Consider the following 14,872-nt stretch of genomic DNA (forward strand, 5'->3'; position numbering starts at 1 on the left):
GCAGCAGCAGCAGCAGCAGCAGCAGCAGGAGAAAATAAGACCTTGAAGGAAACACAGAAATCCAGAAGTAAATACTCCCAAGCAACCCTGAGTGTGGGAGTGTATTTCACAGTGCCAGCATTTACAGAAGCTGAGGCTTGAAGCCAGTTTAAACCATTATATCATCTTCTTGTTTAAACTGTTACATCAAAACCAAACAAACAAAAACAATAGCAACAAAAGCTAACAGCTGGGCAGTGGTGGTGCATGCCCTTAATCCCAGCACTCTGGAGGCAGAAACAGGAGGATCTCTGTGAGTTTGAGGCCAGCCTGGTCTACAGAGCAAGGTCCAAGACAGACAGGGCTACACAGAGAAACCCCGTCTTGAAGAACCACAAAACAACAACGAATATCGTCTTCAGATCTGTTCTCCAGCGATGACATCACTAGAGGATCCAGGTCTCTGCTGCAGCCAAGCAAGACAGATCATTTTTCTTCCTGTAAACAACCAATTAAAAAGGCAGCCTGAAACCAAACAAGCTATAAGCTCATTTCCATTCCCCCTTTTCAAGGCAGCTAAAGCTTCATTCAGTCTCACATTCCCACTGAACAAAACTTGAGCCTTTGTTTCACAGCTGAGAAGCCTCAGAAAGAAAAGCCAGTGTTTCGATGACAGAGTTTCTGCCTGAAAAAACAGAGTAGCTGGAGTTAACCAAATCTACTCTTCTTGTGCTACATAAGTGCACAGGCCCATTCATTGTCTTTCTTTTCCCTGTCATGGGCCCCACTTCCCAGGGGCTTTGTTTCCATAACAAAGATCTGGGGAGGGTAATGAACTTGCTTCAATAGACCACCACTGTCTGCAGTGTGCTGGAATTGTCACAGATGTCCAGCCCTTCTTATCTAAGAAGCCAACCCTGAAGGGGTTCAGGTTCTCAGGAATCATCTTTCTGGAAAGATAATCAATATTACTCAATATTACTACTGCAATTCTGTTTTTTGTTTGTTTGGTTTTTTTGTTTTTGTTTTTTTGTTTGTTTGTTTGCTATTATCTTTTTAATACTGGCACCTCATAGTACTTTGTTACCTCAGCCCAGCCCCACCTCCACACTGACCGGTGTGGTGTTGATCCCTCTCCCCTAACCCAGCCACTGAAACTATGTATCTTTATTTTGTTTCAAGCTTACTGAACTATGATTAACAGGCAAAAAGTTTAAGTTACACAGTGTGATGTTTTGGAATGTGGATATGTCAAGCAAATTAGCCTCTCTTTTGTTTCTCATAGTTGCTAGTTTGTAGTTGGGATGAGAAGATAGACGATCTGTAGTCCCTGGGCAAATGCCAATCACATAGTCCACCATTACTGACTGTAGTCACCTGCTGAGAAGTTCCAGAGACTTCTCCCTTGGGAATTACTCGGCTCAGTCTGGCTTATTTCACTTAGCGTGTGAATGGATTCCTCTTTTACCAAGGCTGAATAATATCCCCCCTTCACATTTAGTTTAGCCACCCACTTGTTACCCAGGCATTGAAGTTATCCCTGGATTTTGGCTACTGTGAATGGTGCTGTGGTTAGCATGGCAATGGGGGATGGGACTTCCAAATCTGGCTTACTGGATGCACACAGTAAATGGAGGGGGGGATGCACACAGCCCCCACAGAACTGCTGGACCATGTGGCTGCTTTACTTTCCATTCTTTGAGGACCCCCCGTGACAACGACTAAGATTCTCATTTCTTCACATCCTCCCTCGATGTCTTTGGCCATCTTTACAGGTTTCAGCCAACGTTTAGTTGGTTTCATGGTTTCGGTTTGCATCTTCCTGTCATTAATGACGTTTAAACTCTTCTTCATATCCTTGTGGGCCATTTGTAGATTGCTCTGGTGTGAATGTACTTTGTCCCTCCAACACTCATAAGAAATAGATTGGCATCGGGAGGTGGTGCCTTGTGGGAGATGCTGGGCCATGGGGGTTGGAAATGGATTAATGTCTTCCTTGGGAGGTAGATTGGCTCTCATAGGAGTCTATCCCTACTTGCAGATTGTGTAGCAAACTAGGAGGTTTAGTAGGCCAGCTAGACTCAATGCATTTTTGACTTACAATGTTTTTAACCCAGTCTGAGTTACTGGACAAAAACCTGATCACAGTGAAGGAGTGTCTCGAAGGGAACACATCAGCTCTGATTTGAGTGGCTAGGTCCTCTGTCTGTTCTCCCCCTCTTCTGTAATCTGCTTTAGTTTTACTTCTGTTTTTGAGACAAGAGCGCACTGCATTGCCTAGGCTTGCAACCCTCCCACTGTAGCCATGTTGTATATATATATGGAGATATATGTGGAGATATATATCAGATATTTACATTATTTTCAGTAATCACATCTTTAATTCCCAAGACGTTGAGATTTTTCAGACCACTCTCTGTATGCAACCATAGCTGTGGGAACACCCAGGTCTGTCTGCTCTGCTAGCTGTTTCTTCAGATATTCATGGCTTCTGTGTAACCAAGTACTTTTTTTCCCATGACATCGTGTTCCTCAGACTCTGGGCTTCTCCTATTTGTGAACTTACACTTGTATCTGAGGTGGGTTCTTTGTTAGCCTGGGAACTCCTGGCAAGATGGTAGAAGGAGACCTGTAGCTGCACTTCGGTGCAGTGTTCTGCTCATTTTCCCTTCCAGTTGCCCTTTCAGATGCAACAAACAATTATCTTTTCTTTCACAGTATGCCCCACTTCCTCCTTACCAAACCGCAAGCTGTTTTTCAGCTTTTGTCTGGCTTGAAGCCACTGTTTCCTGACCCCACTTCCTCCTTAATCACACAGAAAAAAAAAAAACTACACTATTTTTTTTCTCTCATCTTACGTTAACAACTGGATCTTGTGGCTGAGCCTGGATCAGTAAGGTACAGTGCAGCTTCCTTTTTGCATCAGGGCAGGAAGACTCTGTATCCAGAAGCTGTGTGTGGCCCCCATCACCCAGCAACCACTGTGGGGATTAGTTGCAATCATCAACTTGCAGAATCTCGAATCACCTGGAAACTGAGACTCAATAAGGGAGTGTGTGCTGCAGGTTGGCCTGTGAGGAACTTCCTGACTGAGTTAATTGAGTTGTAAACCCACCTTGAATGTGGCTGGTGCCATTTCATAAGCTGGGCCTCTAGATCAATGGTTCTCAACCTTCCCTGTCCCTGCACTTAGGCCACCGCTTTTGCTGGTAAGGACACAAATAAGACACTTTAATTATTGTCTTAGGGTTTTACTGCTGTGAACAGACACCATGGCCAAGGCAACTCTTATACGGACAACATTTAATTGGGGCTGGCTTACAGGTTCAGAGATTCAGTCCGTTATCATCAAGGTGGGAGCATGGCAGCATCCAGGCAGGCATGGTACAGGAGGAGCTGAGAGTTCTACATCTTCATCTGAAGGCTGCTAGTGGAAGACTGACTTCCAGGCAGCTAGGATGAGGGTCTTATAGCCCAAATCCACAGCGTAGCTACCCAAACAAGGCCACACCTTCTAATAGTGCCACTCCTTGGGCCGAGCATATACAAACCATTACAATTATGATGGCGGTCTCTTTGTTTGTGATCTCAAACATATTCCTAACCCTGTGACAAAATATCTCAACCAAAGTAACTTAGGGAAGCACGAGTTTATTTTAGCCCACAATTCTGAGTTCCAGTCCATCATTTCCAGGAAGTCAGAGCTTGAGACAACTGGTCAAAGTATGCCAATGGTTTAGAAGCAGACCACCGACTGCCTGAGCCCTGGGCTTTTCTCCCTTTCAGTCTAGAGCAGTGTTTTTCAACAGGGGCCACATATCAGCTGTCCTGAGTATCAGATATTTTCATTACAATTCATAACAGTAGCAAAATTACAGTTATGAAGTAGGAACAAAATAATTTTATAATGGGGGGGTCACTGCAACATAAGGAACTACATTAAAGAGTCATAGCATTAGGAAGGTTGAGAACCATTGATCTAGAGGCCCAGCTTATGAAATGGCACCAGCCACATTCAAGGTGGGTTTACAACTCAATTAACCCAGTCAGGAAATTCCTCACAGGCCAACCTGCAGCACACACTCCCTTATTGAGTCTCAGTTTCCAGGTGATTCGAGATTCTGCAAGTTGATGATTGCAACTAATCCCCACAGTGGTTGCTGGGTGATGGGGGCCACACACAGCTTCTGGATACAGAGTCTTCCTGCCCTGGACTGCCATCATGCCAGTAACTTTGCCTTGCTTCTATGGTCCAAGTTCCCTGCTCCCGCCCCTAGGCAGACCCTTCCACGACTTATTGTTTGGCTGGAGGTTCACATCTCTGACCTCCTCTGGCCATAGCTTTATAAAACTGGGTGTAAAGAGTTCTTCGAGTGACTTGCTATAGACAGGAAGCCCTCAACCATAGCAAACTCTCAGCTTCTGTCAGTAGACATAAGTGGGGTCAGTGCTCTGTCACGACACCTTTTTTTCTAACACTTCGCCTGGTGAGGACTCAGCCCCTCACCTTCCCCTTCACACCAATTAACCAATCTTGTTGGACTGTGAGACTGAGCTCCCACAAATAGAATGAAACATAGCCAGCACCTACATCAGGGATAAAGGTTTTTGGTTCCCCAGTCCCAATTTAAACAGTATAAACTGATAACATTTGACAAATATGCTGGTCATATTTGGATCATAGGGGTTCCTACATAGAAAAGCCCCAAGTTGGGGCTTTCTTGACATTAATACCTAACTTCCATCCATGTCAGAGACTCCTGAAGTTCCCAGAATTCAAGTGGAAGGGCGAGGTCTGGTTAAGACTCAGAGCTGGGAGTGTCAATGGAATCCCTGCCATGTTCAGTGAATAGAGCCCACGGACCTGCCAGAGCCCCAGCCAGTCCTTACCAGGGGCTGTAGGAAAGTTGAACATGCCAGGAAACTTGGTAAAGCAGAGCGGGTCTGAAACCCCGGCACTCAGGTACACACCTGAGACAGTAGGCACCTCCCTGCTCCATACTAGATTCCTGGCCGGCAACACATGCCACACTCCCCACGATGAAGGTCACATAGCCCAGAACAGAGTTCTTCATGCTAATGAGGTATCTAGAGGCCTTGAAGGTTGAGCCAATAAGCTTCCCTTCCGGGACATTCATTCCTCCCTGCAAAAGGTATCTAATCTCTCGTCCACTCTGAGAAGTTGGTATGCTCCCATTTTCCACCACGAACAGTCAATAAACCATATAGATAAACATGGACTGTCTCTTCCATCGAGAACCACTGTGGGGAGCATGGAGAAGGCCTTCACCTATAGGGCTGTAGCCTAAGTCTCCCGTAGAAAGCCTCTCTGCTCTTCCAAACAACCGCTGCCAAGCTAAGGACAACCGCCAATGAGCTAAGCCAGAGTTCCCATTCCCTACCCCCTCTCCCCCAACCCTGGCCCCTGCCGGAGGGCCTTGTGACTCAGCCATGCCTGGATGTCCAGGAGCTTGGGAGCACTCCGTCCTGGCCTCCTCTTGGGCTCGTAGACCCAGATCCTTTGTTCCCAACTCCTCTGTGCAGCACCCCAGCAGCGACTGGGCCCGTGGGAGACAGGGAACCCCAATTTCTCCCCCCATCTTAAACTGTGTTCTCTCACCCCATGAGTGGCCCCATGAGTGGTGTCTTGGTGCTTCCCTAAAACCCAGCACTCTACAGCTGTAGAGGGAGACAAAGTCAAGCACCAGAGGTGTACAGACCCACAAGGGGCAGGGCAGGACAGCATGTCCCCAAATGCCTTAACAGCTTAAATAGCTCAGAGTACCACCTCCTCCCACTGAGTACAGCGAAGGAGACATCATTATAAAAACAAACTTTATTTTGCGATGTCACAAATCAGCAAGGAGATCACCTTGGTATATGTCCCTGCTTCTGGTACTTTTGCCAGACATAGACAGATCCCTTTATGTCCTCAGCTGTCACATAGGGGTGAGCCTGCCATGCTGGGACTTCCCAAAGTGGCCAGAGAGATTTTTCTGTGCCCTATCAGCCTCCACAGAACTTCTTGCTGGGGAAAGGTTCACTGAGCCTTCCTCATGGCTAACAAGGCTTGCTGATGCAAGATCAGGTGTGGTGGCCCTTGACTGGGCTTGCTGACCAACGTCCAGACAGAGGTTTCTCCTTTTGCAGGGGCCTGCCTCAGAGCCAGGTTCCATCTGCCACACACTCCAAGAAGTCATCTTCTCAGGAGCCTTCCCCAGTCTTCAGTGAAGGCTCTACAGCCACCTCCTCGATCTTCCAGCGACACATGGGGCACCTGGCCGTGTCTTTGAAGACGTGCCAGGCACAGGAAGCACAGAAGTGTGAATGGCCACAGGGCATGAGGCGGGTGTTGGCAGTGTTGTGGAAGCAGATAACACACTCCTCTCCTGATATGACTGGAAAACAAGAAAGCATAGGTCAGGGATACACATGGAGGGTAGGCCACCCATCTCTTACCACAGGACAGGAAAGCTCAGTATCCCGAGGAACAGGATTCCCTGTGAAAATCTACTCAATGCAATTGCATGAAAACCTACAAAATACCCATAGCCCCTTATCTAGGGTGTTGCCTCTCAGTTTCAGCCATCTGTGGTCTGAAGTTATCACATGGAAAGATCTAGAAAAAAAAATCATGAGAACTAAATTGTTATTATTGTATGCTGCTACAGTTCTACTTTGTTACTAGTTATTATTGCTGATCTGTTCCTCTGACGAATTTATAAATCCAAGTTCAGTATAAACAATAGCTCACAAGATACTGGGGTCTGGGCATTGTTAGCCTCTCAGAACACATCCTCTGAAGGTCCAGGGATCCAGCAAAGCTCTAGCTTGAATACAAGGAAAATAAAGCCCCACATTCCCTCCACACAAGCTTATACACACTCATAAATAACAAGTGAGCTAGCGAGGGTTTTTCCCTTTGCTTATATACTTATAGTCTACTTATTTGGTGAGGCTTTATTTAATTTTATTTTATTTGGGTGGAGTTTCTGTGTGTGTGTGTATGTGTGTGTGTGTGTGTGTGTGTGTGTGTGTGTGTAGCTCTGGCTGACCTGGAACTGGCTGGCCTTAAATTCCTACAGATCTGCCTGCCTCTGCTTCCCAGTTGCTGTGACTAAAGGTGTGCGCTGCCACCACCCATGAAGCTTTATGATTAGGGATAGATTTTGATTGGTTTGGTTTTGCCTTTTATTTTTTTCCTCATACTGGGAACTGAATCTAGAACCAGAACTTGGCACACATTGGGCAAGCCTCTACATCTAGGCTGTATACCTACCAGGCCTTTTTGTTTGTTTGTTTCTTTTTTGAGACAAAGGTCTCATTTAGCCTAGGCTGGCCTCAAACCCACTATATGTAACTAAAGATAACCTTGAACTTCTGATCCCTTTGTGCCCACTTTTATCACTATGGTTTTATCCAGTGCTGTAAATCAAACCCAGAACTTTGTGCACACTAAGCAAAAACTCTACAACTGAACTGTGTCATCAACCTAGTGTGCATATGTACATGTGTGTGCATGCCTGTGTGTGTTATGTGCATGTGTACATACTTGTCTGTGTATGTGGGTGTGCTTGTGCACGTGTATGTGTGTGTGTGCATGTATGTGCATATGTATGCATGTATGTGAGTGTGTGCATGTGTATGCATCCACATAGATGATGTGTGTATGTGTGTGAGAGTGTATGTGTGCATGTGTGTTTGTGTGTACATGTTTGTAAGTGTTATGTGCATGTGTACACATTTGTCTCTGTGTGTGCATGCTTATGCATGTGTTTTGTGTGTGTACGCATGTGCATATGTATGCATGTGTGTGAGTGTGCATGTGCTGTATGTGTACACACTTTCTGTATGTGCATGTGTGTTTATGTATGTGTACATGTTTGTCTGTGTGTGTGTGTGTGTGTACATGTCTGTCTGGTTGATGTCAGGGGCTTTCCTCCATCACACTCCGACCTTGGTTTTGATATAGGTTTTCTCATAGAACTTGGCTGGCCTGGCTGGACAGCAAGTCCCAGGGATTCCGTTTTTTTGGGGGGGGGGTTGTTTTTGTTTTTGTTTTTCGTTTTTCGAGACAGGGTTTCTCTGTGTAGCCCTGGCTGTCCTGGAACTCACTCTGTAGACCACTCTGGCCTCGAACTCAGAAATCCACCTTCCAAGTGCTGGGATTAAAGGTGTTCCCCCCCCCCCATTGCCCAGCCTAGGGGTTCTTTATCTCCATGTTCCCAGCATGCGCCTGTCCATTCATGTGGGTTCTGAGGACTCAACTCAGACCAAGCAGGCACTTCCCCAACAGAGCCATCACTCTACTTTAAAAAGAACAACAAAAGAGGGGCCAGAGAGACTAGGCTCTGCAGTTTCAAGTACTTATTCTTGGTGGAGGAACCAAGTTTGACTCCCAGCATCTATGTGGCAGCTTAACTCCTTCTTATAGTCTCCAAAGGCACCAGGCACGTAGATGATGTTTTGTTTTTTTAAAAAAATTTTTAAAGAAAAAAGATTAAACTATCTGTAGTCCCAGCATTTGGAAGAGTGTTTAGAATAAATCTGAGGGTAGATTAGGCTATATGAGACTCTAGGGGAAGAAGGGTGTGGTTCATGAATATACTCTCCTAATTTGGAAACTGGGCAATGCTCTAGAAGACAGAAACATTACAATGTTTCTGGATCTCTAGTGGGCAGTAAACTGGCCTAAAACCTGTGGGAGACTTGTGTGCTCGACCTGGAAAGATGTCTTTGAACAGCCAGACTTTCCAGCCTCTCGGAGCTGGAGCTCAGGGTGCGCACTCACCTTCAGTCTCTGGCACAGGCTCCCCACTGGTGATCCAGGCGTTGGCTTTAGGATCTAAGGCAGAAAGGAAAGTTCAGGGCCAGGAATCCACAGGCGTGCACGTACACGCACGTACCCACACACGCACGATCACTCACTACCCTGAGGCATCAAGCTCCCTTCTTCACTGCTGGACCTCGCTGAGCTCTCACATCGTTGTAGGATTTTTGTTTGATTGCTTTGGTTTTTTGTTTTGTTGGTTTTTTTTTTTCTTTTCACCTTAGTATGGCTGAACTACTTAAGGTGCAAGGTTCTATCCAAGTGCTTCCTCTTTTTTGAACTGCGACCAGCCTCCTAACAGTGTTTAGAGGACTGGCCATATCTTATCCTTTTTAGGGACAAAGGTAAGGCTTTTGCCCATTTCGTGTCTCCGATGTCTTTGCTATGGGCTGATGGCATACTGAGAATAAAGGAATGAACGGTTCTACTACGGCCTCTAGTCAGGTGCAAGAAGTCACCTAGAACTTTGTCTCCATGCCACACTCAGTATTGGGACCCCAAGGATTGTCTCACCCAGCAGCTCAATGGCTTTTGTGGTCCCGTACACATCCATCACCGCCCAGAGCGGGGCGCCCTGGACCAGCACGTCTTTGCGTAGCAAGAGAGGGCGGCCAGCGTTGACCTTGGCGAAGAGCCAGCCTCTACGGTTCACCCAGAAGCAGACCACATTCCCCGCACGAACGAAGCCCTCAGGGAGCAACGCTGCCCACGTGGGGCTCTGCTCCTCTAGGTCCGGGCACACGAAGGGTGGCAGGCAGGACGCGGCTACTTGCGCAGGGTCCAGGCGCGTGAAGCCCACGCGGAGGCCACCGCACCAACCATCTTCGTGTCGCAGCACGCGCAGAGCTACACGCTCACCGGGCCAGACGGGCCGCTGGCTGAACACGATACCATCGTGGAAAGTGGAGCGCCTGCGCGCTGTGCTCCGCAGGTCATCCAGAAGCACCTGTGCGCCCGTGGCGTCCCCATGGAAACTAAGGGCCTCGCGGGGCACCTCAGCATCTGTGGAGTAGAGCAGGGAGACAGTCAGTGAGGGTCCATTCTAACCCACTGGCTCTCCAGGAAACGCCCAGCACCCTGGACCTCCCTGGCCTCCTCCACCGCCATTTCCATCACCCCCAGTTCCCTGGAGCCATCACCAGTTCCCAAACCAAACCAAGTCTCATCCCACAAGCCCCAGGGATCTGCTTAAAGCCCGTTGGGCAGCACACTCTTCCTTCCTGGGTCTTTTAACCTCCCCTGACCTTAGTTCCCTGCTGCTGCCTAGTATGAAAATTCTAAGAACCTACACGTGTACCAGCTCTGTCTAAATCCACCCGAGCCATAGTTATTACTAGGATCTAATAGAAAAAGCAGCTTGCTTGTGTGGTGGTGCTGTAATCCCAGAACTGTGAAGGCCTGCCTGGGCTACAGAAGGGGTTCCAGGCTAGGCCAGCCTGAGCTACATAGACAGTGAACTCTTGTTAAACAAAATGAAGCCAAAGACTAAGACATGTGAACTCGGATGAATGTATTGTTTTTATTTTTTTAACACTTACTTCTTTATTGCGTGCACAAGTACCAAGATGCATGGGTGGAGGTCAGAGAACAACTTCCAGGAGTCAGTTCTTCCCTTCTTCTACCTTTGTGGTTTGGGAGATTAAACTAGAGTCCTTCAGCTTGCATTTCGCCAGCCCCTAGATGAAGTGCCTAGCGTGGAGGAGCCGGGCCTTTACTGACTTGTGCATGCCCCGCAGGTGGCCGACAATAGCTCTGCTTTCCTCTCTCTGCTTCTCTGACCTCCTTCTCCCATAGGTGAGCTATATCAGCCCTCTCCCACTGAGGGTGACTAACTGATCCTAGAAGAGAGGTGGGCACAGCAGTTCCCCACAGGACAGGGGTGCAAGCTGAGAACAGGAGATGCCTACGTTCCCCCAGGGCCTGAAGTGAGCTTTGGAACCAAGGGACTTCTGAAAGGCACTTGGCAGCCAGGAGGGAAAGTTCCCTGCCGGCAGCCCTTCACAGCCCTGGCTGGGAGACAGCCGGAGTTTCCAGGCTGGGCTGATCAAATCAGGGAGAAATGCCTTTCCTCTTTCAGGGGAGGGGCCGTGGGAGGGTGAGATGAGGAAGCTGGCTGAAAAAGAAAGACGAACTAAATCTGAACTTGAGCCATACTCCAGAGAAACCCCACCCCTCACCAGCTGGCTGACCCTCCTGTTCCACTTTCAGACCACAGGCCTGCATGCGGAGCCAGACATAAGACTGTGAGGTCTTGGTGGTCCTGGCCAGAGCCTTCCCCATCCCTCAGCTGGGTCATAGCTGATGTGAAGGTCTCAAGTGAGGCCATGGACAGGCTTGGTAAGGGGCTTGAGCAATCATCCTGGACAGGAGCAGATTCTGGAAACAATCCCTTGTAACCCTGCTGGTACACCACAAAAGCAGAAACAGGGGCAGGCTGGAGCCCCGGGGCCTCATCCACTACAGCCTCCACAGAAAGGATTCAGATCCCCTTTGGGTCTGGGAACTTTGGACTGCTCATCTTAAAATGGTGGCCAATCCTCCCTGGCTGCGGGCAGGGTGTTCACCTGGCCCGATTCCATCTCTAGGAGGACAGAGGACTGGAAGGATCGCTCTGGGAGAGGGAGAAGTTCAGTTCACTGCCCCCATCCACTTCCCAGAAGAGAGGCAGGAGTCTGGTTGATAGACGTCAGTTCAGATGGCTGATGGGATATCAGTTCAGAAGAAGGGGGACTGCCCCAGGAATGGCCTCTGAGGGCACAAGAGTCCTAGGAAGAGAAAGCCTTGGCCTGGTTGGCAGCTTGTGTGGGCAAAGCTCCATCCCCACTTAGGAGCCCTCCCAGGGATCTCTGGGAGCTATGACCTATGTTACAGGGAAGAAGCTGAAGGGACATGCTGCTGCCTCCATGAGTCCCTAGGTGAGCTGAGGACTTGAACCACCTTCTCTCTTCTGCATGCTCAGGTCTCATGTCCCTACGTTTAGTGGCCTCTGGGCAACTCCCTGGGTGTGGCTCCCAGGAGGTTACCACCACTGGCAAGCCACGGGGCCTCTTGAGGCCTGGCCTTGCTACACACACACTCTCTCATATGGCTTGTTTGGTTATTCACTGCACCCGAGCCAGGTGGAGTAGGGCTGAATTGAAGACCACCCTTACCCTGCCAGTCTCTCAAAAGGCCTTCAGGACTTTGTCCTCCTCCACAGGAGCCCCACCTTTCCTTTACACTGAGCACTGCTTCCTGGTTTTAGAGCTGGGTCACAATGGCACGAAAGGGGTGGCCACCTTACTTCTCTGCCTTGCTCCTTCCACAGAGTCTTACAGGAATCTTCGCCCTTTGACTGAGCAACCTGACGGATCCCACTGCTGGCTTGGGCCATGGCAGAGGTGGGCACAAGCTAAACATGACTCTCTAATTGGGCGTGTCCTGGTTGGCAGGGTTGGCCCAGGGTTCAGAGCGTTCTCTACCAAGAGCTTGAGAATTCTTGTTCTGGGCCCCATTTTTAAGCCAGATCTTGAGTAGAATAGAGAGGAGTTCCATAGACTAGAGAGGAGGTCCTTCTCCAGTGACCCCCACCTTTGTGCTACCCAGTGATGTAGGCTGGCCTGGATCCTAGGCTGCTAGGAAGTTGGGACAGGCAAGCCATGTCCGTAGGGTCATCTCCAGACCATGGGCAGATGAGGACAAATTATAGTCTCTGCTGCAAGGCTCAGGGGGATTTTAGGGATGGATGCTCAGCCACCTGCTCCCAACTGTCAGTCAGCACCTTCAGCACCAAGGCCTTTGGGATGCCAGGCACCCAGTCAGCCCTTTGCAGCATCCTTTTCTCCTCTTTGCACCTCCTTTAAAAGCATTCAGAGCTTGGGGAAGGTCAAGAAAGATCCCAGCTTTAAGGAGACTGTGGGCTCAGCTACAGTCTCTCTGTCTCCCTCCCTCCCTCTCTCTCTCCCTCCCAACCTCCCTCCCTCCCTTCCTCCCTCCCCCCCCTCTCTCTGTCTCTCTCTCTCACACACACACCCACCCACACACACACAACCTGCACCTGTTACACTTCTTCCCCGTTGGCATCGTCACTGCCCTGCCTTGAATCCAAACACAGCTGGCTCAGCAGAGGTGGCTCTGGGCGTGGCCGCCCACTGTGAGGGAGCCTTGGGTGCTTGCCACAGGCCCTGCTCAGAGGCGCTGATTGGCTTGGGAGGCAGGTCTAGGGTGCTTGGTCCCAGTTTCTGTTCTAAGGAGTGGCATGCTATATCCTGCCCACAAACCAGGCCCCTCGGCTAAGGGACACGTGACCACAAGTACGTAGCTCAGAGAAACTTCGTATCTCATTACTATTTAGATATCTACATCTGGAGCCCTGAAGGACAGCAGGGTGGCAGCATTGTCCCAGCTTTCAGATGAGAAAAAACAAGAGCGCAGGGACAAAATGACTTGCCCACGATGCCACCGAACATTTGGCAAAGCTGAAATCCCTCGTTTTTTTTCCACCAGTTCTCCTAAGCTCTACCGTTTCCCCACCTCAGCCTTGAGTCTTCCTTATCCAGTTCCTACATAAAGACTGGTTACAGGTAGTGGGTGGGGGAGGAGGGGTGTGTGTCTTGGCAGCCATCTTGAACCTGAGACACCCAGCTTCTGCTGGGTTCCTGGGAAGACCGGAAGCTCGCTCCCTGACGCAGCCCAGACCGCGGAGAAACCCACTCGAGGAGCCAATGAGGTCTCTGCTCTCCCCGTCCCAGACCTCCCACCTGTTCTCCTTGCAGTCAGGACTCCAGAAGCCAGCTCAAGGCATACAGGAAATCTACTTACTGGCCTCAGGGCTGAGGAGAGAACCCATTAGCCTGTTCTCCTGCTGGGGCACAAGTCCCTGGATCTGGAGATGTCTGTGAAGGCCAGTGGTCAGGATACAAGACTCCGAAGGTTCCCCTTTTATAGGCTGGAGATCACGTTACCGAGTTGATGATTAATTAGATGCTATCACGCATGACGATATCCGGGACTTTCCCCATGTCCTCTCGTGGCTCACAGTGGACGGCTGCAGCAGCCTGGCCTGAGAAAAGAAAGGAAGCAGGGGCTGGAACTGTGGCTACAGCAGATGGTTCTTTCTGTTTGACTTCTAAGCAGCCCTTGTCTGTGAATTATAATCGCATATTAGTAAACACCCGTGCCGCCCCACCTCCACCCCCACCCTTCCCTACAAAGAGTGGTGGCCCAGGCCTGGGGTGAGATCTGGGCATTGGGAGTTTCAAGAGCATGCAGAAACTTTGATAGGCAGCCGGCATGGAGACCAACCCCACATACAGAAGGTGTGCAGCATCGCTGCTGAAGAAGGTTAACTGACTGAGCTAAATCCTAGGACCTGTGAAGTTGAGCCTGCCCAGTGGCAAGGTTGGTTTGGGGGCTTACAAAAAAAAACCCCAACCGCTCTGGACTAAGTCTTTCTTGAGACACCAGATCGAGGCCACAATTAGTGACTTCTGTGGACCCTTGAAGATAGGAATAGCCCTAGACACGTCCCTGGGGCACCTGGAAATGGCAGTGTGCTAGACAGGACTTGGGGGTTGACTGAGGAGGGAAATAGATGATCAGAAACCCAGGTTGTACCTGCTGATCCCTTCCTCTTCTTCAGGTCTGATGTTCTGGTCTGGAGACCTCTTCCAGTCAGCATGCCGTGCCTAAGTGAGAAGTGGCCAGAGGAAGGTGGGTGCCATCAGCGTTGCCCTGGTTACCTCAGACGTTGCTGTAACCCCTGGACTTTCTCTTTCCGGCCACACCCTTGCCGAGTGCCCTTTGTCTCTGCACAAGATAACTTCTGCCAAGGCCACAGGTAGCTAGCTGCTCTAGAACCAGTGCTAGTCACTTGGGCTGGAGATTCTAAAGGTTGCAGTTCACTCAGTGCCCCGGCTGGCTCCGTCTAAGAGACTCAGGCTCCCGGCACCTCCTGGCAGACACACCAGTCTCTGGACAGTTCTGGATGCTCCTCCCTTTGCTGGGTTTTACCTGGCTGCCTTGAGTGGCTGCCCAGGGCTGGAGCCAAGAGATCCTTGTTGATTACCCAAATTCCCCTAGTAG

At 49.5% G+C, this 14,872-nt stretch overlaps 1 protein-coding gene across 1 annotated transcript; it reads right to left on the bottom strand.

Moving 5' to 3' along the window:
* Window positions 1–5,800: 5,800 nt before the first annotated feature.
* On the bottom strand, window positions 5,801–13,713 carry Neurl3 (neuralized E3 ubiquitin protein ligase 3). The gene is made up of 4 exons (XM_031367148.1): window positions 13,610–13,713; window positions 9,323–9,811; window positions 8,771–8,824; window positions 5,801–6,377 (listed from the first exon to the last, which is right to left on the bottom strand). Exons 1-4 carry the CDS (start codon window positions 13,635–13,637, stop codon window positions 6,184–6,186), a joined length of 765 nt encoding a protein of 254 aa, XP_031223008.1. The 5' UTR covers window positions 13,638–13,713; the 3' UTR covers window positions 5,801–6,183.
* Window positions 13,714–14,872: the final 1,159 nt, after the last annotated feature.

Source organism: Mastomys coucha, unplaced genomic scaffold (assembly GCF_008632895.1).
Source record: "Mastomys coucha isolate ucsf_1 unplaced genomic scaffold, UCSF_Mcou_1 pScaffold14, whole genome shotgun sequence".
Lineage (NCBI taxonomy): Eukaryota > Metazoa > Chordata > Mammalia > Rodentia > Muridae > Mastomys > Mastomys coucha.